This window comes from Rhipicephalus sanguineus, unplaced genomic scaffold, assembly GCF_013339695.2.
Source record: "Rhipicephalus sanguineus isolate Rsan-2018 unplaced genomic scaffold, BIME_Rsan_1.4 Seq626, whole genome shotgun sequence".
NCBI classification, from domain to species: domain Eukaryota; kingdom Metazoa; phylum Arthropoda; class Arachnida; order Ixodida; family Ixodidae; genus Rhipicephalus; species Rhipicephalus sanguineus.
This window is the reverse complement of record NW_023615649.1, coordinates 46,426-72,810: the sequence shown is the minus strand read 5'-3', so window position 1 is coordinate 72,810 and position 26,385 is coordinate 46,426. Positions and strand designations below refer to the sequence as shown.

The following is a 26,385-nucleotide window of genomic DNA, read 5'->3' as shown; positions in this document are numbered from 1 at the left end:
TGTCTCGCTATCGACGATCCGTTCGTGGTATTCAAAAGTGGTTGTCACAGTCTTAGAAAAAAAGGTCGGCATATATTCACTAACTAAATACTAACCGTTTACTTGTCACAAAATACACTAGCCTCTTAGTAAGTGAAGGTAGTAAAATGCAGGTTAGTGGAACTTGCTACCTAGTTAGTGAGTGAAGAGTACTAGCAGAGTGGGTGAGGGAACAAACGGGGGTTAATGATATCATAGTTGAAATCAAGAAGAAGAAATGGATATGGGCCGGGCACGTAGCACGTCGGCAGGATAACCGGTGGTCATTAAGGGTAACTGACTGGATTCCAAGAGATGGCAAACGCGTGAGGGGGAGACAGAAAATTAGGTGGGTAGATGAGATTAAGAAGTTTGTAGGTATAACGTGGCAGCAGAAAGCACAGGACCGGGTTGATTGGCGGAACATGGGGAGGCATTTGCGCAGTGGGCGTAGACAGGCTGATGATGATGATGAGTACTAGCTCGAATGGCTACTAACCGTATTAACTCTGCTACATTTATCCAATGAGAGGTTTAGGCCTATTTTTGTTTATATGTGCGTGTGCATTGCCATATCAAGATTATTCTATTACAAAAGTACCTAAAGAATAAAGAAAAACGAAGTGGCATTGTCCTCGTACATCAACTAATGGCCGCTAATTACTTCGTGTAATTACCATGGTAAGTACACATCACAGCAACGTACATAGAGGCATGAATTGATCACGAATGAGAACACACACGCAAGCGCACACACAGAATAGCAAGACTTTTACGTAGCCGATATCTACTCTAGCAGCGGCTTGAAGACTGTTTATACTCCTACTTTGGGATAGCACACCGTGTACTGGTTAGCAACCATAGAATTTAGAAGAATAATTGATGTTTTCTACACATTATCGTGTGCCCTTATATTTGCTTATATACGTGCCATCACGTAGCACGAAACTTTAATTCCAAGGTAATCAATAAAATTAAAGTTTGTTTAAATTTTGCTAAAGACCGTCACGATTACGGCAAAGTATACTGCGCATCTACGAAAGATCTGGCAACGTGGATGTCTAGTAGATACTTAGTTAAAAACACCAAGAAACTTTCTGGTTAGTGAAGACAGCACTCTACGACCTTTACTAACTGCTGGCTAGTAAACAGATTTCGCGAAGGTAGTAAATGCAAGCATTTACTAACCATTTACTAACTTTTTTCAATGAGTTTAACAGTGAGTGCCTAAGCAAGCACGATAATGAGCGCTTCGCAGCTAATCAGCAGACATGAAAGACATGAAAGACATCTGTATTATTCTTTGCCACAAGAGCCAGTTTTGAAGTGCGCAGAAAGTATAGCACTGACCAGTTCAGTGCCGTTGATTCTCAGAACGCCACTGGTCTCGTGGGTAATTTTGTAGAGTTACTTTTTACTTGCACTCAACACACGTAAGGTGGGAGGACAGCCTTTATAGGCATCAGACTCTGCCCAGGCGACGCTGCGAGTCAGTCAGCGCCCTCATCGCAGCCCTGGCGCTGACTGGATAGCGCTTTCGTTTGTGGCGAGGCACGACTTCCTGAAAATTAAGGACCTGGAAAGCTTCTTCCCACCCATCCACGCTTCAGAAAGGTATCAAGCTTATCAAAGCGAACTGCGCGTACAATGCAAAAGAAGTTTCAGTGCCAGCGCGCTCAAACACGCAAGTACAAGCGAGCATCCCACGGCGCCAAGTTCGAGGCAAGCCCTCCGACGTCCGTTCTTTAACGCCTAAATGCGTCAAATTTCGCTATATACATAATTTCAAAGCGATGTCGTACATACACGATCAATTTAGTTAGCCATGTGTCTTACGATCTGTGGTACAAGCTCGCTTTATCACGGACGAATGGCCCCACGATTTTCGCCTTTTCAGTTGCATTCTCCCTTCAGCCCTCGCTTCCTGTGCGTTGGACTGTTTTATTACGCATCCTGGAATGTTCTGTTGACGGTTGCACTCCGTTCGTGTATACTGCAAATGGGGATACGTGCGTGTCCGCTTTCGCGGGGTACAACCGAAGGCAAAACGAACCTGAAGGTGGTGGCGACCAACATTTACTTGTTTGACGCACTTGTTAGCACTTGCTAGTTAACACTGAGCCTTCAAAACGCACGTGCGTGATTCTATGTGGTGACGACCAACTCAGATTATGGGAGGTCGCGGTGTGCGTGATGTTTGTCGCACGTGTCTTGAGTCTACCTCTATAGCTGCTACCCGTGCCAGACGGGCGTTTGGAAGGCTAATCAATGTGGACGATTGGGCCAGTTGGTGATTCATGATCGATGTAACTGCGCTGTAGAGAACACGGACGACAAGTCGACGGGGACAAGCGCAGTACCCCGTCTACTCGTCGTACGTGTTCTCTGCCGCGCAGTTACATCGATCGGTTTGGAAGGCCGCCTTCCAACCGATAGTCTATTGACTCAATGGTCAAGCACGAGCGGCTACACGGGACGTTTCGAAGGCCGTCGAGTCAATAGCCTATCGAGTCCGCCCCACAACTCTATCGAAACTTCCATTGAGCAACGGAAGCGGAAACAGCGCGCTCGTACTCACGATTAGAATAGAAGATCTAACCAGTATGCTTTAAAAGCAGTATATGTAATAAATTATTTAATAAAGTATCTTTGCCACTTAAGATCTGCGAACTGCACATACTCTCTACAACAGCAACGTGCTTGTCTTCATCGTGCCGCCTTGCCGTGTATCGCTCGCCACAGTTTCACTGCTCAACAACTTTAAAATTAAGTATGTATTCATAACCAATTAAAGTGTCTAAACAAAAACAACAGACATATATGTGTTTCTAAGTGGATTTATATTATTTAACTTTCGGTGACACGAACAGGAAAATAAAGATCCGCAGCGCCACGCAATTTTTGCGAGACACACCTGAACGACCCAACGGCCGTTCAAAACTGCCGTGTAGCAGCGCGACAACTCCATCGAGTCGACGGCCATCGACTGCATGGCCAAGGTTGCCACGATTCTCCGTCACGGCCGCAAAACAATAACAGCAGGTCACACTTTCTCGTGGGGCTGCGGAGAATGTGAGTAGTTCGCTTACCCAAGACGCTCGCAACGGCCCGTATCCAGCGCTATCGCCTTTCTACGTCATACGACAGCTATGGAAATCAGTAAAACTGAACGTTTTGTTATTCGGTCCTTTACCTCTGTGGCAATTTGCAAAGCAACAGTAGTGTCGATTGCGACGTTTCTTCGTAGCGCGCGGAGCTGTTGCGTTTGCTTTTGTTTTCGCCATCGTTCTGGCGAGTGATCCAACAAGCACTTCATGGCGTTTCGGTGACTCGTCCCACTAGCGGAGAGAAATGCATAGGTCTCTGAGTATTAAATGCGCAAGACATGCGCGATATTTAATTAAATATTTGTTTCGCACCCGCTAGTTGCACCTGGTTCCGCAGCAAACTTTGCAATGGAGTCGAACATTGTACTACTCAATTTATTCCTTCTCTCTGCGACAGGTGGCGCTACGCATCTTGTGGAACTCCAGAGTCTAGCAAGGTGCTTGCATTGCTTGCTGCTTATTTGCACCAATACTTAGCTATTTGGTTTTAGCTTCGCTGGACAAACGACTTTTCATGCGCCTAAAGAGTACCAACGTTTTTAAAGATTTTAGACTTGTAGACGACCATTTGATCTACAAGTCGTCTTGCGGAATTGCCTACAGCGTCTTGCAGAATGCCGACGTTGGAAACGTACAAGCCGTTTTCCAGGAAGTTCTGCGTCCTCTGGTAATAACGCATGGAATAGTATAGCACACAAATCATTTCTAGACAGGTCGGCGTCGAAGCGCAGGCGCGGCGATGACGTAATCACCCGTGCCACGACGTCACAGCCACGCCCATTCATTAGACTCACGGCATCACCGCGCGCAGCCCACCTCCGTCTTTCGCCTGAGGTGGGCTGCGCGCGTCCGGCCCTGTACTTTGACCCTACATGGCGTGGTCACCGGCGCTCGCGCGCTTATCTCTAGAAAGGCTACAGCAAATGGCCCATAAACTGAACTATAGCAGGGACAGTTGGGCGAGTTGGTGCAGATTCATATTTGAAGAAAGCGCCAAAAACCACGACAGAGAGAAACGAAAGGGACCGGACGACGCGCGACTAGTTGCTAGAACTCGTACCGTGTCGCTTAGCTGCCCCCTTCGTTCCTCTGTGTTGTGCTTTCTTCACATATAAATGGCCCATAGCTTCGTAAGTGTTTTGCTTTCGTCGCAAAGTTTGCATTGAAGCCATAGACCGCACGGAGGTCACTTCGCTCGCTGCAGCGGCCGTGTATGCTAATGAATTTGAGCTGCTGGCCTTTCTTCGTATCACATCCCAATTTGTTGCTATCGCATCCACTGCTTAGCCCTTGCGGCGAAACTGACTTTTCTTTTTTTTTCCTCACTTGCAAATCTCCGTGGCCTTCTTTTGTTTCGAACCACCGCACCCAATTTCTCACTTTCATAAGACTGATGGCTGTATATTTACACTTTCTATATAACATGGGCTTGGCCGGCGATATTTTTACCCTCTTATCCCATTCTATATCCACGCATTCTAAGTATATATGTGAGTGAAGAGGACTCACGTACGAAATGTAGTTTTATTAACGTTTCGGCTGGTGGGCCAGCCTTCGTCAGCTTGCCCACCAGCCGAAACGTTAATGATACTACATTTCTTATACGCGAGTCCTTCTCTTCAGTCATCTGTCGTACCAGACCCATCGATTTTCATACCCAAGGTGTGTGTGGTGTGTTATTATATATATATATATATATATATATATATATATATATATATATATATATATATATATATATTATAATATATATTTATATATATATATATATATATAGTAACTTTAGTTCTTCTGTGCCACTCCCTCCACCCCCTTTCAAGTGACCGACTGACATTTGACTAACTTTTAGCTTCTTTAGTTTGATCCCTGCAATGAACGAATATGGAAATAATAAAAGCAGGAAATGTCTGGAAGAAAACCCCGACACAGTATGAGGTATACACGTGTATTGATGCTTCGTGGTAGCAAATAATAGCCTCACCATCTCTGGTGTCGCTGTCGCTGCAGAGGTCCTGGAAGGAGGCAGTCACCGGCCGCAGGTAGTTCATGTAGATGCGACGTATCTCGTCTGGACAGAATGACGTCTCGCGCTCTAGACACTTCTGGGCCTCCTCCATCTCCCTGCAAGTACATGGTGCTCGCGTGTATATATGGGCTCAGTTGTTTCGTCCCTTGTTTACCAACTGTTCGCGAAGCGTGAGGAAAGCATCGTACCCACAACAACGAATCCGCATACACACAAACTGTAGAGAGATCAATGTGATGAAGATGAAATATATCAGTAGCCAAAATCTTTTTCGGGGTGGCGGGCTGCAACTTTAACTCCTCTACGGGATCGATATAATGCGCACGCACACACACACACAAACACACACACACACACACACACACACACACACACACACACACACACAACACACACACACCACACACACACACACACACACACACACACACACACACATATATATATATGTATATCCCTCCGGAAAAATAGGGGCCAGCGAAGCTGTATATGGCTAGGCGAAACGAAAAACCATTCGCCACATGTTTCGAAATGGTCTCCATTGGCTGCGCCGTTAGTTACGTCGTTCTCTACGTCGCACCAAAGCGCACGAGCCATTGGATTTGAGTTTGAGTTTGAGCTTATTCAACCACGTGACAAGTACACGAAAATACACTGTATACGTGGTTTGGTGCGAAGGGAAAAAAACTGCATTTCACAGCTTGACTGGCCCCTTCACCCAGAAAAAATCTAAACTACAAATTTACAAAAATTACAAAAATTACAGGCAGCGGAAAGCGACAATACAAAAAGAAACACGCATGTGGCCCATGACCGCAAATAATAGAATGACAACTCTGAAATACATACAAAAATATTCATAACAAAGCAATGTATGAAAGAATAAAACTGAATAACCATTACAGAAATCACCCAACATTCATTTGGGTTGGATAAACTTTTATTTGGTCCTTCAAAACACAGATCACTGTGTCGCGGGCCACTCCCACGTGGGGACCGAGAGGCCGAGCCCCTCAGCCGCCTCGCGGGCTTGGTGGACAGCCCAGAGTTGTTCTGCCAAGGACGGGCTGGGATTTGCCGCCTCCCATCTGTCAGAGGTGATGTTAGGTAAATGAGCGAATTTGGTACACTGCCAGAGCATATGGTCTAGGGTAGCTATTTCCCCACAACATGGGCAGAGATTACCTGGCTATAGTTCAGGGTAAATATTGTTTAACATTTTCAAGGTGGGGTACGTCTTGGTTTGCAATAGCCTTAATGTAAGTGCTTGGGGCCTAGTGAGATTTTTGTGAGGTAGAGGAAAAATCCTCCGGGATAGATAAAAATGCTTAGTGAGCTCGTTATATGTTGTGGGAATTTCCCAGTTATCCCCTTCACCATTAGAACGCATGCCCGTGGAGGCGCGGTTGGAGAGGTCTCGCGCCGCCTCGTGTGCTGCTTCATTGAGATTGGGAGGGGAGTCCTTGATTTGACCAATGTAAGCCGGGAACCAACTCAACAGGTGATGCGCGATTTTCTTGCCTTGTAGTATTCGGAGCGTTTCTCCCGAGACCGTACCATTTGCGAAGGCCCGTAGTGCTGCGCTTGAATCACTGTAGATGACTTCGATATCCTCCATCGTCAGTGCTAATGCAATGGCAACTTGTTCCGCAACGATTTGATCCTTCGTCCTGACCGTCACTGAGTTGACGACTCGGCCAGCCCCATCGACCACCACGGCCGCAAAAGCTTTCCGATTGGCGTGGGAAGCCGCGTCGACAAAGGCGACCCTTCTTTGCTCGTTTGAGACCTGACAAAGTATGGTACTGGCCCTCGCTAGTCTTCTTCCAATGTTGTGCTCCGGATGCATGTTTCGTGGTATAGGAGATACCGTGATGTTTTCCCTGATCTTTTCGGGAATATCATTGTACTTCAGTTTAATCGACATTGGATTCTGGTCCAGCTCTTGCAGGATGTTCCTTCCCGACCTTGTTGTAGATAGCCTCGCTAAATGCGCTCTCTCTTGGGCCTCTGCTATTTCTTCGAGAGTGTTGTGAATGCCAAGCTCTAGTAGACGTTCAGTGCTGGTGTGTATGGGTATGCCCAGGACCCTCTTGGTAACCTTTCTGAGGAGTGCATTAAGTTTCTCGGACTCTGCTCTCGACCAGTTGTGCATTGCTGCCTCATACGTGAAATGACTAAGGACGAACGCATGCATCAACCTGATGAGGTTGTCTTCCATGAGCCCATGTCTTTTGTTGGCCACTCTGCGTATAAGGCGCACAACGCTGTCGGTTTTCCAGGCCAGCTTGGCAATAGTCTTTCTGTTAGCACAGTTAGACTCGATCGTCATGCCTAGGACTTTGATGGCATCGACCCTCGGGATGGCATCCCCGTTGTACGTAGGTGGATGTCTATCTCGTTCAATGGTTTCCATCCCCTGGGATTTGGGCTCCGACGTGCAGTCCGATACAGTAGTAGTTCTGACTTGCTCGTGGAGCACCTGAGCACGGAAGGACGAAGGTATCCCTCTGTGATGTCAATCGCCTCTTGCATGGCGCTCTCAATCTGCCCCTCGCTTCCTCCTGTGCACCAGATGGTAATGTCATCCGCGTAGATGCTGTGCTTCAACCCCTCGATTCTCGATAATCTCTTCGACAGCTCAATCATGGCAAGGTTGAACAGCATTGGGGAAATCACTGCACCTTGTGGCGTGCCCCTTGCTCCTAGTTCAATTTCTGCGGTCTCGATATGTGCAACCTTCATCACTGCTTTTCGATCTGTTAGAAAGGACCGCACGTAGTCATGGAAGACTTTCCCAAGACTGAGCTTGGAAATCGCTTCGAGTATGAACGAGTGGTAGACGTTATCGAACGCTCTTTCTAGATCCAGGCCCAGAATGGCTCTCACGTCTCTGGTTTTGTTGTCGATGATCTGGTGTTTGATAAGATTTATTGCGTTTTGTGTGGATAGCCCTGCCCCGAATCCAACCATATTGTGTCGATAGATGTCATTATCTTCCAAGTACTTGTTTAGCCTATGCAGTATGGCATGTTCCGCAACCTTGCCGATACATGACGTCAATGATATTGGCCTCAGGTTTTCTAAGCTAGGGGGCTTCCCTTGCTTTGGAATAAGAACCGTGTTGGCCAGCTTCCACTGCTCCGGCACCTTGCCTTTTCTCCATGCTTCACTGACCATAACCTTTAGGGTCTCAATTGAATCGTCATCGAGGTTACGAAGTGCCTTGTTTGATATACCGTCCGGGCCGAGGGCGGATCTACCGTTAAGATCATGCAAGGCACTTCGTACCTCCTCGACGCTAAAGTCGCCTTCCAGACCTGGATTGGGCTTACCCTGGTACTCTCCACTTGGTGGTGCCAATCCTGTTTTGGTTGGGAGGTACTTATGCACCAACCGCTGTACGACTTGCTTTTCCGTAGAGACCCCTATCTCTTCATGTAAGATTCTAGCGATAACATGCCTTTGATTCGTTTTGGTGTTGTTTTCATTGAGGAGGTGTTTTAATATATTCCATGTCTTGCCATTGCGCATCTGACCGTCAACTCAGTTACAGATTTCGTCCCATTGCTGCTTAGATAGTGTGCGACAATGTTCCTCTACTGATCTGTTTATCTCAGCAATCTTCTTCCTCAACCTTCGGTTCAGTCGCTGACCCTTCCATCGGTTCAACAGCGCTTGCTTCGCCTCAAGAAGATGAGCGAGACGGCTATCCATTCTCTCAACCCGAAGATCCGTGATAATGGTCGAGGAGACAGATTGGATGTCCTCTTTAATCTGCTTGACCCACTTCTCTAAGCTTGGCCTGTGGCCGTCTTGTTCCCTTTCCGTCCTTAACTTTCTGAACTTATCCCAGTCTGTGTAGTGGAATTATCTCTGCTTCTTACGCTCCGCGGGGAAGGTGGTGGCAAGAATGCAGTGGTCACTCCCGAGGTCTACAGCGAGGTTCACCCACTGTGGCTTCGTGATGCTCTTTACAAAAGTAAGGTCGGGGGTGGAGTCCCTGCAGGAGGATCAGGCTCTGATCCGAAACGTCGACGTAGTGCCACCTCTCATACTTATATATATATATATATATATATATGCGAGGATGAAGTTCAATGGATCCGGTGGGAAATGCAGTCGAGAAAGGAAGACAAAACGTACGAAACAAGCTTTACTAACGTTTCGGCAGGAGGGCCTGCCTCTGACGAAGGCAGGCCCTCCTGCCGAAACGTTAGTAAAGCTGTTTCGTACGTTTTGTCTTCCTTTCTCGACTATATATATATATATTATATATATATAATATATAATATATTAATATATATATATTGCCACGTGCGTTTCTTATTATCACTTTTGCTGTATTCGGTTTTCGCCCACAAAGACTGTCATCGACGGAAAACACTGCCCACAAGACCAGCAGCAGCAGGCTTCCTTCAGCCGATCGAGCCTCCTCCGCGACCATCCCAGCAGATTGGGATGGACCTCCTGGGGCCGTTCCTAACGTCGACTTGCGGAAATAAATGGATCGTCGTGGCTACCGACTACTTCACCCGCTACGCCGAAACAAAAGCCCTGCCCAAAGGCAGTGCCGCTGAGGTAGCCAAGTTCTTCATTGAGAGCATCGTCCTTCGACACGGCGCCCAAGAGGTTCGCATCACCGACAAGAGGTACGGCGTTTACGGCTGACCTAACTCAGGCGATCTTGGAATACAGCCACACAAGCCACCGCCGGACCACCGCGTACCATCCACAGACCAACAGCCTCACCGAGCGTCTAAATAAGACCATCGCCGACATGCTGGCCATGTACGTCGACGTCGAACACAAGACATGGGACGCCATCCTTCCGTACGTGACCTTCGCGTACATCAAGGCCGTACAAGAAACGACGCAGATGACTCCGTATACAAGTTGGTCTACGGACGGAGTCCGGCAACGACGCTCGACGCCATGTTACCAAACGTGACCGACGAGGAAAACATCGACGTGACCGCCTACCTACAGCGCAGCGAAGAAGCACGACAGCTCGCCCGCCTACGGATCAAGAACCAGCAGACGACGGACAGCCGCCCCTACAACCTTCGACGACGCCACATGGAATACCAACCCGGTGACCGTGTGTGGGTATGGACGCCAATACGCCGACGGGGACTTAGTGAGAAGCTTTTTCGACGATACTTCGGACCGTACAGGGTACTTCGACGCCTCGGCGCACTCGACTACGAGGTTGTCCCTGACGGCATGCATTACGAACTCTCAGCGGCGCCGTGCGCGACCTGAAGTCGTCCATGTCGTGCGCCTCAAGCCATATTACGCGCGTTAGTGAATCTGAGGGCTGTACTTTTACATTATTGTGCTTTCTTGCTTGTGCTTGTTTTTATTGTACTAATTTTGCTTGTTCTTGTTTATTGTACTTTCTTGGCTTATTGTTGCTATTGTTGCATGCATTGGCCCCCCCCCCCCCCCCCCAACCCCCGTGTTCTGTTTTAAGCATCGGGACGATGCTTTTTCAGAGGGGGAGCATTGCCACGTGCGTTTCTTATTATAACTTTTGCCGTATTCGGTTTTCGCCCACAAAGACTGTAAGCAACTCTCAGCGCAAACCGCGCCTCATTGTTCGAGAAGCTTCGCGATCATTGTAGATCGTTTTGTTAAAGACGCGAGCACTCGAGCTTATTCTCGAGCTCGCGCGACAACCAGCGATAACGCTGGAATATTCGACGGCACGTGTATAAATGCCGACGCGCTTCACCGCTTGTCAGTTGATCGACGGTCGACGCTCTGTTCGCCGCTATCAGTGCATACCGTGTGTATTGCTGTAAATTAACTTTCCATTTCCCGGCCACAAGTTCGGCCAAATAAACAGTTTCATCTTGAAAACGCCGACTGCTGTCTTCGTCGACGTCACGACCACATGTCAATATATAGTAAAACCTCGGTGATACGATCATGGCTCGTACGAATATCGGGGTGATAGGAATTTTTCTGTGGTCCTGGTCAAAGCCCATTAACCTGCAGTGTAATGGAGTACGGTTGCTGCGAACTGATTTTAACGTCGCGACGTTTGATACGAACGTACAGTACCGCGCAGGTACGAAAAGGAGCTGCCCGCGCTGTCGCGGAAGACGCGGCAAACGCGCGGGCACGGGAACCGGTATGCGCGCTGCGCCGGCGCGTCGTAGCCGCCGAGGTGGAATCTTGGAGACCTAAATGCGCCTTCGTGTGCCTTCGCGTTTAGATTACAGATGGCGTTGAGGTCATGTTTTCTTTTTTTTTTAGTCGCTGGAAATTTTTTCAGTGACTCTAGTTTTTTTTTTCTTCAACGCGTCGACGCGTGCTGCTGTGCTAGAGGTAGCGTCGATGTACTATGCTTACACGCGCCTGCCACGTCGATGCAAGCCATGTCACAGCCACGGCCGCTACATAAAAAAACAGGTGCGGCCTGCTGCGTGGCGCCGAAACAGTGTCTGGGGCCTAGTTCTCCTTGCGCCCGCTCTGGCGCCACCGCTCCGGTACAGGCGTTCACGGAGAAGCGCTTCGACAGTCGCGTTTGTACGCGCGACACTTCAATCAGGCCGTAGATAACGCATTTTACAGCTGAACATTACTGGTTGAATATTGAAGTCGTTATTCGAAGTGCCGATTACCCCACATATATGTGAACAGTTTGCCCTAGGAGTACCAATGTTTTGTAGAGTGGGCCTGAATACTCTCCATGAATGGTGCCCGTTTGACTCACCTAAAACGAAAAGTGTCACTCAGTCACTCATCCCGTTAAAGGGGAGGCAGTTGCCGGGCAGATTCCAATCGGCCCACCGAAACGCACGACGAAAGCACACACAATTTAAATGTAGGTCCTTTTAGTGCGCCAACGAACGCCGGTTGTGGTCCAAAGACTGAGTTAGAGCCAAGAGACAACACAAACAAAATGTACTCTCAATTAGGGCAGAAGCATCACACAAACTTGCACACTCGGCAGGGTATCAATTACAACTCACAACATCACTTAGATGGTGTTTAAAACAACGGGAACAAACTTACCGCGCTACAAATGCAATCTCATCAATTCGAAACTATCCAAGAACACTTAAAGGCTTTGAATATTCACCAAACGTGTGCAGCCCACAATTCTTCGAACGATTCTCGAATATTTCACTTCTAGGAAACCCTCAGACGAATTCCAGCTCTGATCACCGTCGTTCGGCGACACTTTTCAAAACAGTGCTCCCACGGCGTCATCACGTTCGGTTCATCAAGATCGGCTGACCGCACTACAGGACTCACTCCAACAACATAAACTCTTCGCCGACTTCACCATACTGTCCTAAGGAAGTACACGGATTTGCCTAGTCTTCGTACTTGCGGGCTTCGAACGCTCATGTGGCTTTGTTTATTGCTGTGTTTTGGTTTTCTTTCGGATAAAAGAATGGATCATTGGGAACTTCGTGACTAGATTTGAATTGGACGTTTGCTGAACTTCGTCTTGCGACAAAGCGGATGCAGGCAACGCCAAGCCAAACGGAGTCGAAAGTACAAAGTTTAGACAAATCCGTGTACTACCCATCATCATGGAGGAAAGAAAAAGGGAGGAGGGAGCATTACGTCACGCAGCCAGCCTTGGCAAGCCAACTCGTTTTGAAGCCAGCAGCGTCGGCCCAAAACGTGATCATTTGCGTCATGATCACGCAACAAATGAGGTTCGCCGAGACTTCGGGTATAGCGCCCGGTAGCTTTTAATCGAAGCGCGCTCGTTCGGCGCAGACCTGCCGGATCACAGAGGAGGTTTAAAAACAGAACTCAGTCTCCACCGATAGTGCTAAAACCAACCGCGCGCTCTGACGTTTGATCACGTGTTGGGCCGACACGGTGGGCTTCGGTCGCGTGACGCAATGCTCCCTCCTTTCTTTTTCCTTCCTCCATGCCCATCATTCCCATGCTGGCTGAAGCGCCATGCGTTGCAGATAGAGTCACTGATATACAGTAACTCTACAGCTCCCATAGACACTAGCGCCAGAGTTCCCTCTAGTAAGTATTGTAGGAAACTCTATGGTTCTTTTAGCTAACAGATTTTTTTTTAAAAACTCATATGACAATAACTCGTATGCCATAACTTTTCATGAACTAGAATTAACTTTGTGATATAAACCACTGCCTTCAAGTCAATAACTAAAAAGTTAATTAGCGAGTTTTTGTTAAGTAGTAATCGCGCCAATGTTATTTCAACTGCGACAAAGTATTTCTGCTTCGACACAGAGTTTATGTGCGAAAACGATTGTGTGTGTGTGTGTGTGTGGTGTGTGTGTGTGTGTGTGTGTGTGTGTGTGTGCGTGTGTGTGTGTGTGCGTGTGTGTGTGTGTGTGTGTGCGTGTGTGTGTGTGTGTGTGTGTGTGTGTGTGTGTGTGGTGTGTGTGTGTGTGCGTGCGCGCGCGCGCGCGCGCGTGTCAGATTTTTTATAAAATCCTATGACAGTAATAAGGCTCCTGTCGTGAACTTTACCACATGGATGGATGGAATTTACCGCATTTTATGCTTAAAATATTCCAAAAGTGTTCGAATGATTTTTTAGTGGTGACCATAGAACATTTCGAATTTGGCGAAAAAGGGCTACACACACACACCTGCACTTTTGCTCAAGTCCGGCGACGTCCTCCGCCACTTGAAGGTCCTTCATGGGGTCAGTGGACATCTTGCGTAGGTCCTCCACGCATGCCGTCACGCGCGCCGGTTCGCAGACTGCGTGCACAATAAGGAAAAAAAAAAAAAAAACAGCTTCGAAAGTGGTCGCGACCCGTCCGATTTTGCGCCCGATCCGACACGTGGGGCGAACGAGCAGCGCAGGCGCCCACATCAGGCGCCTCGGCACGCTCTTCATGAAGCACAAAACAAACAGCTTTGCACCGCCATGCTTCGTTCTGTAAGAAAACAGTCGATAAAATTATATATGCCTTCACGAGCAACAAGCACATCGCAACAATCCCGCCGAAACTCGGTGCTAGGCCGGTAGGCCTAGCAAGGTGGACACCGGCCGTCGCATACGCGGCTACGCCGTTTCGAGATCTAACGTGAGCTCGTCGTAGTATAGCGCTTGTTTTTGTCAACACTTCGTACTCTTACGTCACAACCGCAAAGTTTGGAGCGAAGCGAGCCGGTTTGCCGGGACGGCCGGTTTCGCGCTGTTTACTTGAAAAATGGTCTTGCATCGCCGCTCGCGATCTCGCTACAGTGATTTGGAAACGGGCGCTGTCTTGAAGAAATGGCACGCTTCAAACATCGCTTTATTCATGCAGGAATTATTTCGCGTCGCAAGCAAATTGTAGCCAATCTTTTCCCATGCCACCGCGAGCGGCGATGCCGGCAAATGCCTCGAGCCTTGGCTACGGGGATCGGAGCGGCAACTCGCCGGCAAGGAACGGACCGCCAGTGAGGCAAGGAACGGAGCCTGGAAAGCACCGCAACCCACCGATTTGGTCAGTCGCCGACACGTGGTCGCTCTTCTCCATGGATGGTGTTAATACTTCATTAAATTCTGTAAAGTGCTTTGTGTCATGTGCTTATATTCCCCTATGTATCAAGCTGTCTACACCGTGCATTGGCGGACGCGCTGACAAAGGTATACCTCTCGCTAGAGCTGTGCACGGGCCGTATTTCCGAGCCCGAGCCCGGCCCGGGCCCGCTGACTTTGTCGAAGGCCCACCCGAGCCCGACGGCAAAGGGCTGCGAGCCCGCCCGGCCCGGCCCGACGTACAAAAACACTATCCCGGGCCAGGGGCGTAGGCAGAAATTTTTTTCGGGGGGGGGGGGGGGGCACCTCCTTGATCTGTAGTGGGGACGAGCAGGCAGATGTGGTCGAGTGTCATTTTCTGCTCTGTATGCTATGGCAAAAAAAAATTTCGGGGGGGGCACGGGCCCGGTGTGCCCTAACGTGGCTACGCCCCTGTCCCGGGCCCGGCCCGGCCCGGCTTTTTGAAGGTTCGCTGCGAAAACAAAACATCGTTTTCCGGTAATTTGGCATTTTATTGAGCATATCAAATATGATCAAACGACACACGATGAACAGTCTCTATAACACAGATTACAAATTACAAGTAGACGGCCTCATGCCAGCAACAATGGAGTTCGCTCGCCAAAGTCGTCACGTGTATGGGGTATGCCCATGCAAGCGTCAGCTTGCACGAAGGCGATCTACGTCGGGTCGCTCGTCGCTGTCGCGTGCATTTTCACTCATATGGGATTTAGCCTTAAATCTAACGCGAACAGTCGCGTGGCGCCGTCACTAGCTCAGGTGGTGTTACTTCACTGCTTGTCGGAGTGCAATAGAGGCAGTGCTTTACCTGCTCCCCTTTTGTGTAAAGTAGCGAATGGAAAGGAAAAGCGGTAAAGGGCGGTCGCGGAAAAGGCGCTGTATGCGTGCTGGAAAGCGATTCCCGCTCATTCTCTATATTTCGGGCTTGAGTCGGGCTTTGTGCAGGGCCCGAGCCCGGCCCGATGAAACTCCAAGAGGCCCGAGCCCGGCCCGGGCCCGAGGTGAAAATACGTCGGTCCGCCCGAGCCCGGCCCGCGGGCCGGGTCGGGCTTTCGGGCTACCCGGAGCCCGTGCACACCTCTACCTCTCGCACACCCCGCGTATTTTACGCCGTCTAAGTGGTTCGATTTTGTGTATTATGTAAGTTTCGGCATATATGGATCTTGTGTACAAGAAAAAAATACAAAGGAAACGCCCAATTATGTGGCGCGCACCACTTAGGCGTTTTCTTTGTATTTTGCACCGAATAAAGCGCGACATATATTCCCTCCCACAAGCGACGTACGCCCGACTTTTGGAGGATACTGGACACCCCAACCCCCCTCCCCTCCCTCTCCAAAAAAAAAAAAAAGAAGCTGCCTAAAAATTCTGCCTGTGTAGCTTCCAACGCGCTCGTCGGGAAGTCAGTGAAAATTAGTTCTCGGAACCCTGTGACCAGGCGTGCGCAGGGTTCCCCATCAGGGGGGGGGGGGCGAAGGTTCCTCGCAGCGCCCCCCACAATGTATGGGGCAGATTTTGCGCCCTCCCTCTCAGGTGATTAGGGGGGGGGGGGCGCCCCCCACCCTGCCCCCCCTGTGCACACGCCTATACCTGTGACAACACTCATACTTCACGGATTCGAAAAGTTTTTACGACAATTAAGCGATTCGTATATACGAATTGGAGTTTATATGAACATGGTTACATAGAAAAGTGTTGCAGGGCCCGCGTTTCGCCTCTTCCTAAATGCTGCCACCACGGCCGGGATATTCGAAACAGCAACAATTTGAGCTTAGCAACGCTACGCCAGAGTCGCTGCGAGCGGCGCCAAAAGTCGAGACGCCAGTTAAGTACGTTGTCCAACAACGTACTGCTTCAAATCACTATTTGAATTAAGCGCGAAGTCTGGGGGCCGCTTTTAACGAGTGACCTTGCGTTGCAGTCGGCGTCAGCGCATGTTTTCGCAACGCGCCGCAGTAAATATCTTGGCGCACTGACCTCACCGGCGAAGGTTTGTTTGTTTTCGTCGTTGTGAAATAAAATATTTAAAAAAAACCGAGATGCCGGCAAGATCACCCATACTTTTTTTTTCTTTCCATATTATTTGAAGTCGCACGCTTTCATTCGTTTTAGTGTTTAGAACAAATTTTAATGCGCGAATCGCTGTCGGTAACTTACATTATCCGCGTCCGGTTCGCGGTACTTGGCGCATGCTGTGGTTGACCTGCTTGGGGTCGATCCGATATGTTTTTCCCTGCTCCAGATCAGTATTTCGATCAGCCCAATACAGCAGCCGCCGCGCAGTTCCCTCTTCGACATTAACGTGGTGTTTCATCGCGCACTTGACGTTGCATTAACTGTGACAAACCACTTACGGACATGTTGAGCTCCAGCTTCGTCTACTACAAAAAAAAAAAAAAACGGCATGCAACAACAAACTACGTAAGATTAGAAATAAAATACGCTTTTTTGTCTCGCACAAGCTTTTATGGCTACGCTCGGCGGTGAAGCTGCCAGGGTGAAATGAACGGCGCGAAAGCGAGGCTCGCTCACCTGTGATGTGTTCCGCTGATAAAGTGTAGCCAACCGAAAGCGCTAGGACAATGCAATGAACAACAATAATGTTAACCACTCGCAAGTGAAGTACGACAGCCATGATGAACGAATGCGCGGTCGTCCCGTATCGATTATCCAGCATCACGTCTCGTCTGCTACGCTTCATATGCCGACCCAGCGCCACGGGGCGTGTCCGGCAGCCAAGATATGCAACCTTAACATTTACAGTTCATCTGAAATTACGTGTCGTTATATTCACTTTATAAGGCTTACGCAAAGCACTGTTTTAAAAGCTGTTGCGTATTTTACATTCAGGTACAATCACACTCGCGACACTGCCATGCGGAGCCGGATTGAGTCGGATCGTACCCGGGTTAAGCATTGAGCAAGCAAAAGCGGTGCTTTTACACATCCAACTTTTGTAATGACTCTCGGACACAATGTGAGCGCCTCATGCAAGTGTGCCTGCCTCATTGGTTGATGTGCCGTTTAAGTTGCGTTCCCACCGTAAGTATCAACGACGTAGGTGTGATCGATACATTATTGTGTACTCGCGGGTTCGTCCGTTGCACGTTGAAAACGAAACCAGCGTTTCTCTTTTGAGCCTCGGTGTTGTACTGTTTGTCCCGTAGGACAGCCCACTGCAAAGCCGATCGGTAATTCTCTCATCGAGAAGCATTCTCTGGTTCTTTTCTTTCTTTTTTTTTTGCGTGCCGCTAGCAGCACCTTGTAATCGAGTGCGACCGCCAGATATACCGAGAAGCGTTTGAACTTTGTACCTAAGAGCGTTGTACTGTTTCTTCGCGGTTGATCAGCCTTGCTGGCCGATCGTATGACTCATGCTTCGTTGTTTTGTACCGAAGACGTCGTCGTCCCACTTGCAGATGCTCTAATAAAGTCCATCATGATCGGCCACGTGAACCAGTTCGTCGTTGGTCTGAAAAGCCGCAGCGAAGATGTGCGCTTCAAGACCGCGAATGAGCTGCACCACTACGTCACCACAGAACTGCGGGAGATGGGCTCGGAGGACGTGTCGGCGTTCATGGAAGAGTTCCACCATCACATATTCGAGATGGTCTCGAGTTCTGACGTGAACGAGAAGAAAGGAGGCATCTTAGCAATAGGTAGCGTTGGACTTCCCTAGTTTTACCAAACTTGATCCTGTACAGCAAATCACGTGATGTTATGCTTACTCTAATTTATATTTAACCGGTAAAAATTGTGTTTCACTCTTTTTTCGTTGTTGTCCCCTGAACACATATGTATTATGTATGGAATAAAGCTCCTTCTGCTATTATAATTATTAGCTACCGGCATTCATTTTAAACATGGACGACTTCAGTGCAGAAGGTCACTTAACTTAATAACAATGACAAAACAATTTCAATGATGGCCCCCGTGTTACCTTCTCTTACATTAATGCTGGCCAATCTAGCACATTGCAGTATCATAGAGTATTCGGTGTATTGATGTCATTGCTCTGGTTATTGCTTTATTCAGTGAATCTCCTGGAAGTGGATTCTGGCAACACTGGATCAAGAATCAGCCGTTTTGCAAACTACCTCCGCAATCTACTGCCATCTAATGACACAACGGTTACAGAGCTTGCTGCGTATGCCATTGGCCGTCTGACAACTGTTGGCAGCAGCTTTACGGCTGAATACGACGACTTTGTCATTAAGCGTGCCATTGAGTGGCTTTGTGAAGAGCGCCACGAGGGCAAGCGTCACGCTGCTGTGCTGATTCTTCAGGAACTGGCCATTTCGACACCTACATTCTTCTTTCAAAACATACAGCCAATCTTCGACTGCATCTTCAATGGTGTACGAGACCCCAAACCTATGATCCGAGAAGGTGCTGTGCTGGCTCTGAGGGCTGCACTCATGGTGACAGCACAGCGTGAGACAAAGGACACCCAGAATCCTCCCTGGTACTCCAAGTGTTACGAAGAAGCCGAGAGTGGCTTTGAAGAGGCACTGGGAGGTGCGAGGGAAAAAGGTGTGAACAGAGAGGACCGCGTCCATGGCTCTCTGCTGGTCATCAGTGAACTTCTCAAGTGCAGCAACATTGAGGGAGAGAGGGTGCGCCAGGAACTGGAGGAGGTCACTTCCCAGCAGGCTAGGCACGAGGCACACCGGAGCTCAGGCAGTTCGTTGACGCGCTCCTTGCGGGCGCTGCAGCAGATGCAAGAGCACCGTGGGGCGAGAGCGGCTCTGCTGCGCTATCATCGAGCACAGGGCTTTCAGCCAGCATCCATCATGCACCCGCACCAGCTGCACGGAGGCCACCGGCACCACACTCATCGCCTGGTGCCCACGCACGAGAGCAACACCTGCAAGCGCCTGCTGGATGAGAAGTTTGACCAGGTGCGCTTGTGTTCTATTAGTGTTGGCCGAATTTAAAAGGACACTAAAATGATCTTTCTCGTATAAGTAAATTACCCTCTCATGACACCGAAGTCACCACTCTTGCTGTGCGAAGACGCTTAATGAACGAGCAAACGCACAAAATGGAAGTCCAGCTGGCGAAGCCACCGTGAAGTTGCCGAGCCAATCACGTCAGGTTTTGACCGTGTCTACTAGCGTCTAGTTAGCTCATAATCGGCAAAAATGAAGTACACTGTCCTCTGAGGAAGCCAGACTCTAAACATGCCAAGTTTGAGGAAATCTCGTTGAGCCAACATGGCAAAAATATGAAAAAACACTGAAATCCTTGACCTCACACTGAAATTCATGTGCAGGAATATCAGTGTAAAATTTTAAAATGAACCTATTGGCAACAGTAGAGGGTTGAAAGTGTGCTTATTTGTTTAAGCTGATTCATTGTTTCACTTTAATGTCACTTTAACAGCTGATTATGGGCTGGAATTTCCGTGCCAATCCAGGTAATTCTGAGTCTGCTGCTCAGACTTGTACATTTTACTGATTATAGTTACTTCTAAAATTTAATTGATCACAGTAACCAATCACAGTAACCCAAGAAAGTATTTGAGGAATTATAGAATAATAACATATTTCTCCTACGTTACTTCCATAGGTGTGTGCACATGGGGGGGTCAGCTGTTGCCCCTGATACCTTGTTCTTGCACTGTGTTTGATCGTGAGGACCTCAGTGGGAGGAGGTCGGGAAGGCAGGGGGAGGGGGAAGCAGCAGGAGTGAAGCGTTTGTTCACCTGTCGTCCGCGAAGTACCAAAAAAAAAAAAAAGACTGAGCGTTTACCAGAACATACCAGTGTCCACATGCATGCGATGCCACTGCATGAATGTGAATGAGTAGCGAGTTAAAACGTGGGGTGTGAGTGCACACGTGTGTGCCTGAACCTGAGCGCTCGCTGACATGAAAGGAGGTGTGCGAGTGTCGATTGCCACTTCTATGCTTCTTTGTATGAAGTGCGCTTGTTAAAGCGTATGTTTGATGGGCAAGGTGTACTGTCTTAAGTCGATTATGGCAGATGTTTTGTTGGAGAACAAAACCGAAATGTGGAGTGTTAATGATTTACAAATCGAATGGGGTAATGCAAAAGCAGGACCATGGGGTAAAAATTTTGTACCAGCGGCATCTATTACTGTCACACCTAAAGTACCGTATTTTCGGTCATGTAACCTGTGTCCATAATTCATAATTGACAAATCTTGGAAGTGGAACTGGGGTACAGGTAACACCTGAATTCAGCCCCAAAATGCACCTTCACCACACTGTGTGCTGCGCTGTGATAACTTTGTTGTCACCAGCCATCAATGCAATGTTTCTGGCTTATTGTCAAAAGAAAAAAAAATAAAATGAAAATCACAGTTTTGAGTAAAGCAATGAATGCAGTAGCAACGAATGGTAATGTTATGCGAAGGAAGGCAAGCAGCTAACTCCTTTAGCTTACAACCTTGTGTAACTGAAACGCTGGCATAAGGAAAAGTGGCCGCTGCAGCGAGTGAAGCGAACCTCTGTGCTGTCTATGGCTTCAATGCAAGCTTAGCGATGAGAACACAACACGTGCAAGTTTGAGCCATCTGCTGATCCCTGTAAAGGTACAGCAGGCATGACCACGAACGACCGCGTTCGGCTGGCTAAAGCACACAGTTGGTGGAGCCACGTAGCTCCTCCTCCATGCACCTTTCGTGCCAAGGAGATGGCTGGCACGTTTCCTCTCCACTTGAGCCACTGTCGATCATTGGCAGCCCTTGCACACGTTCGCTCGCACAGAGAACATATGATGCGTGGGGCAATGCTATCGAGTTGGACTGTAAGTCGAATCCCGCTATAACGAATACCGCTATAACGAAATTTCCGCCACAACGAATAATTTTCGATTCCCCGTCAGCCGTCCATAGAAAACAATGCGAAAAACGTCTCGCCACAACGAATACTTTTTCTAGGTATTTCCTAGAAAAAGTATTCGCGAAGTTTTCGCGAGTGCCACCACATAAGGAACTCGCCCAACTCGCCCATCAACGGATCCTTCTAAGGAAAAGGAGCTTGCCTAGGATTGCCGCGAAATTCCGCTAGAAACTGGACCATTTCTCGTTGCCAGAGCCGTGCGGCCGCATCGCAAGACCCGTGTCTTCATCGGAGACATGCTTCCAGCCACCACACGCACATCCCGGTAAATTTTTCGCCATTGAGATGCTCGGCGACAGATCGTCCATCCGCCATGATGCTGCCGGCGCGTGCGGGCCGCGGAAGAATCGTTCTTCAAGAACTCCCGGCATGTTTTTGAAGTAGCACTCAAAACAAAACTACTGCTTGTCGTCACAAGCCCTGGGATAGTGAATGACATCCACGGCGTTTTGAAGGCACACGCGCGGCCAGCGCGCACCTAGTCCAAGCGTAACTACATTCTGCCGCAACCGTTGCGAGCACAAATGCGGTCGTGTCGACGCGATCATGGGCGACCACGAAAGTACGCGCGCATCCAACGTACGCGCACCGACTCAAAGCAACGCTGCGGTCAAAACCGCGGTAGTTGCGATCACGGATAGCAACGACACAGTTCTGAAGGCACGCGCACGGCCAGTGCGCACAGATTGAACACGGAATTACAGTTTGCCGCAACCGCTGCGCAGAAAACCGCGGTCGCTATCGTCGCGATCATCGATAGCGAATACGCTCAAGTACGCAGCTAACACAACGGAAGAAAGATTAAAGGCAATCAAGTCGTAAAACGGCACGAAGCGTTTCGGCTTTCCGTTCGCTCGCTTATGACTGTAGTAGTGCGGAGCTTCGGCACCTCGTGGTCAGTTAGCCTCTAGCGAACCTTGGCACGCTCCTTCGTGGCGCTACTTGCTCGGCACGCTTCGAGGGTAGTCTGCATATCGTACTTGCGTATGTATGACCCACGTGTATAACTCGCGTATTGACGCAAAGCCGCTTTCCGTGCATTGCCGGGAAGCCAACTTGCGCACCGAAATTCGCTTATAACCCGCACCCCGAGTTTAGCTCTAAATTTTCTGTTTATTTCGTGCGTGTTATACGCGAGAAAATACATTCACACGGTGTGCGGCCAAGTACGTCCGAGTTAGTGAGAATTCAATGCAAAAGACAATGCATGCGCTTGCCGGGACCAAAGGACGAGTCATAATCATCAGATCCCACGAAACATGAAACCTCTGTAAAACGTTTTATAGAGGTTTATAGAGGTTTTAAATGTTTTAAAGACGTTTCATAGAGGTTTTGTGTTTCACCGCGACAACGAACTTTTTCGCGCGTCTCGTCAATTTAGTTGTAGCGGGATTTACCTGTATGGGACCTCAGGACCACGCCGATGGCGACAGCAAAAATTTGCGTGGGGACCATATAATTGCTGTCACAATAGTAAAATAGTTTTACTCGTCACTCGAACCCATACCATTTGCCTGCTGTTCCAATGCCGCCGTGCCGTGTGAGAGGATGAAATAACGGGCACGTCCTGGTACAAGTGAGCATCTGGCTTCTGAAAGCCTATATTTATAAGCAAGTAATCAGCTCAGTAGATGTGGCTTGCCATTTAGCAATGTTTTTCTTTTTTTTACTGCATTCCCCTGCAATAGCAGGGGGTTAGCAGGGGTAGCCGTGGTTCCATAGTAGACTTAGCCGGTTCAATTGGTAATCCAACATCTAGTGGGAGCATTAAGACAAGAAACAAGTGCAGTGGCTCTTACTGTCCAAATATGCTCAGGTGCGAGGCTGCTTTGTGGCGCCACTGGAGCTCCCACCTTATTCAAGTGCTCAAATCTGCATCGCCCGTCGTACAGTAAATGACTGCATGTCATGATTACATGAAAAGTACTAATTGAATTACAGTGAGCATTACTGAGTAGGAAGAGTAACTGGTTAATTACAAGCTGCAAGAAAAGGTAACTGATTGCAATGAACTAATCACATGTAGTTTCTTTGTACGAGTGTCCTCCTGCTGCAGCACCTTACATAGTCCAGTCACACTTAACACTGTCTGCCTGAGGCTGTAGAGCTGATAGCTACAAATATTGTTTTGCGTGAGAAGTGCAGCACCATTTTAACTGTGACATACAAGGGAAGGACAAGTGTGTTTGTACCCCAACAGCTCGAGGTCATGCGACCTGAGCAGAAACGTCACGTATGACATCATGCCTGTGATCCACTGGAGAGCACCTGAACCCAGCTTGCTTTTTAGGCTGGTCAAATTCATGTTTTAAATGCGAAATATTTCTTAGCAAACTTCTGCGACTTTGAACGTTCTGTCTGTCTGTGTCTGTCTGTCCGTCCGTCCGTCCGTCTCTGTCTGTCTGTCTGTCTGTCTGTCTGTCTACGACTTTGTGCTCTCCTAGCCGTTTCATTAATTGGATGTATACCAAAATTGGTGTAGCATAACATGACTGTATGGCGAACATAAATAACAGGTCATAACATGAAAATAATGACATGCTTGTCATGTACAGCATGATTTACATGCGACACGACACTCATGGTGGGCTCGCGGCCATTTCGCTTGCTTGACATTCACCAAAACTGGCATTGCGTGACACGACGGTATGATGAACATAAATGACAGATGGTACATGAAAATCATGACTTGCATGTCACGTAGGGCATGATTTACATGCCACATTCCTGGTGCGCTCGTGGCCGTTTTCCTAGCTTGATATACACCAAAATTGGTATTGCGTGACTTGACTGTTCAACGAACATAAGTGACAGGTGGTAACATGAAAATCATGATATGCATGTCACGTAGGGCATGATTTACATACCACGCTCATAATGCGTGGCCGTTTCACTTGCTTGATATGCACCAATATTGGTATTGCGTGATGTGACTGTACGACGAACATAAATAATAGGTCCTAACATGCGAATCAGTAATAATAATGTGTGGGGTGTAACGTCCCAAAACCACAATATGATTATGAGGGACACCGTAGTGGAGGGCTCCGGAAATTTATACCAACTGGGGTTCTTTAATGTGCACCTAAACCTAAGTACATGGGCCTCAAACATATTCGCCTCCATCGAAAATGCAGCCGCCGTAGCCGGGATTCGATCCCGCGACCTTCGGGTCAGCAGTCGAGCGCCATAACCACTACATCACCGTGGTGGGGCTAACATGCGAATCATGAATTCATTTCATGTATGGTATGATTTAAATTACACTGTCTTGTTGCTCTTCCCGCATTTTTGTTAAGTAGAAAAAATTGGTATGGCATGACATGAGTGCGTGACGAGCATAAATGACAGGTCATGCATTGTATATACCAGAATATATGTTTCATTAGCATGGTATATACCAGATTGTACATGCATGAATGCATGCATGACAAACATGTGATATATAGTACACTAGATGTCCTGACGTGAATGAATTCATTTGCTTCAAAGACAAACAAGGCTATATATGCAGCTCTTTGCTGGCTGCTTCGTATTAAAGTCTTCTTCCTCTTGTTCTTCGACTGCCTTGATAATGATACGTGCAGAGCACTTTAGGGGCCCGGGCTGCCGTATGCTGTCCTAGCTTGGCGTTACGCAGACAGAACCATGTGTGCTGGCATGCGCTAGCACGTTCGGGCCTGTGTAAGTGGCTGGTTAAGACGCTGTGGCCTCTCCCCCTTGCACTCTCTCAGCAATCATGTGATGGCGTCGGGGAATGAGCGATGAACCCGCGTGGCGTGCTCCAACAAGAGTTCAGGACGAGTAACAGCAACAGTAACTACAGTGAATTCATGGTGTGCTCCACTTGCAAGGACGCGTTAAAATCGGGCAAGGTGCCCGTGATGAACGGAACTTTAAGTCGACCCATGCGCTGCTTCGCATCCCCACATGGTTCCCTTTAGTGGGAGATGGTGTAATTTTTTCTCTTATCCTGTTTGAAATTACTTTTGTAAATATCTCGTATAACACTGAAAGTAAGATTATGGGCCCATAATTCTTCAAGTCTTGTGTGTTAATATAATGTTGGCATTTTTCCAGCTCACTGGCACATTTGAAGATTTGAGACATTGAGTGGAGTGTAGATTGTCGCTAGTTTCTTCAATGTATAATACCACCCCTCTTTGATCAAATCAACTGTTGTGTCATTCTCTCTGGCTGCTTTTCTGTGGGGCATATCTCCTATGGCTTTTCTAACCTTAATATTTGTGATATTCTTGAGCAGTCGTTCTTTTCATTCACCTTTAATGTTGCATTCTTTATGTGTTGTCAACATGGACTGCTCTTGCTTGGGCATGTGAAGACAAAATCCCATACCAGCTTTGCACCAGCATTTCTAAATGCTGAAGCAGATGTGTTCATTTTTTAAAAATCAGCTTGACTGGCCACAAAATGTACTGCTGTTCTCCAGTATCTGCATTTTTTGTTGGTCAGATAGGAATTTTCAATTTCTCAACCGCTACATGTGGTTTCCTTTCTATTTGTGTTCACCAAACTTCATACTGTTGTTTACATTTTCTTACAAGTTGTGCCGCAGAATTCGATGAAATACGCCTGCGTCTGTGACTGTTACTCATCTGATTTCAGATATGTGAAAGGGTTTTAAGGCAACGTGCCTTGCGAAATCCATACATCCAGCATGCCCTGCACATGGTGCTGCCCAGACTTGCTGCCTTCCAGACACAAAGATTTGTAAAGAGGTATGGGTGAACACTGCTATTGCTTGCTTCCTTATTCATATTTGATTCTTAATTGAACATTTCAATGTTTACACACTCTTAGTAATAACAAGTGCATCACATTTTGGTCATTTGTCGTTG

The 26,385-nt window shown here is 48.0% G+C and overlaps 2 protein-coding genes across 2 annotated transcripts in view; one reads left to right on the top strand and one right to left on the bottom strand.

Moving 5' to 3' along the window:
• The window catches only part of LOC119377946 (uncharacterized), a 31,532-nt gene extending 14,135 nt beyond the window's left edge, over positions 1 to 17,397 (bottom strand). The window contains exons 1-3 of the mRNA XM_037647225.2: positions 17,192 to 17,397; positions 13,755 to 13,869; positions 5,107 to 5,246 (exon numbers count right to left, since the gene is read on the bottom strand). Coding sequence (XP_037503153.1) covers positions 5,107 to 5,246; positions 13,755 to 13,869; positions 17,192 to 17,360 — 424 coding nt within the window. The 5' untranslated portion in view covers positions 17,361 to 17,397. The remainder of the gene's footprint in view (positions 1 to 5,106; positions 5,247 to 13,754; positions 13,870 to 17,191) is intronic.
• Positions 17,398 to 17,532: 135 nt separating this feature from the next.
• Positions 17,533 to 26,385, top strand: part of LOC119377945 (serine/threonine-protein kinase mTOR) — a gene marked incomplete at its 3' end in the record, with an annotated part of 49,308 nt that continues 40,455 nt past the window's right edge. Inside the window, 4 exon segments of the mRNA XM_037647224.2 lie at positions 17,533 to 17,701; positions 18,079 to 18,318; positions 18,695 to 19,560; positions 26,153 to 26,265. Coding sequence (XP_037503152.1) covers positions 18,099 to 18,318; positions 18,695 to 19,560; positions 26,153 to 26,265 — 1,199 coding nt within the window.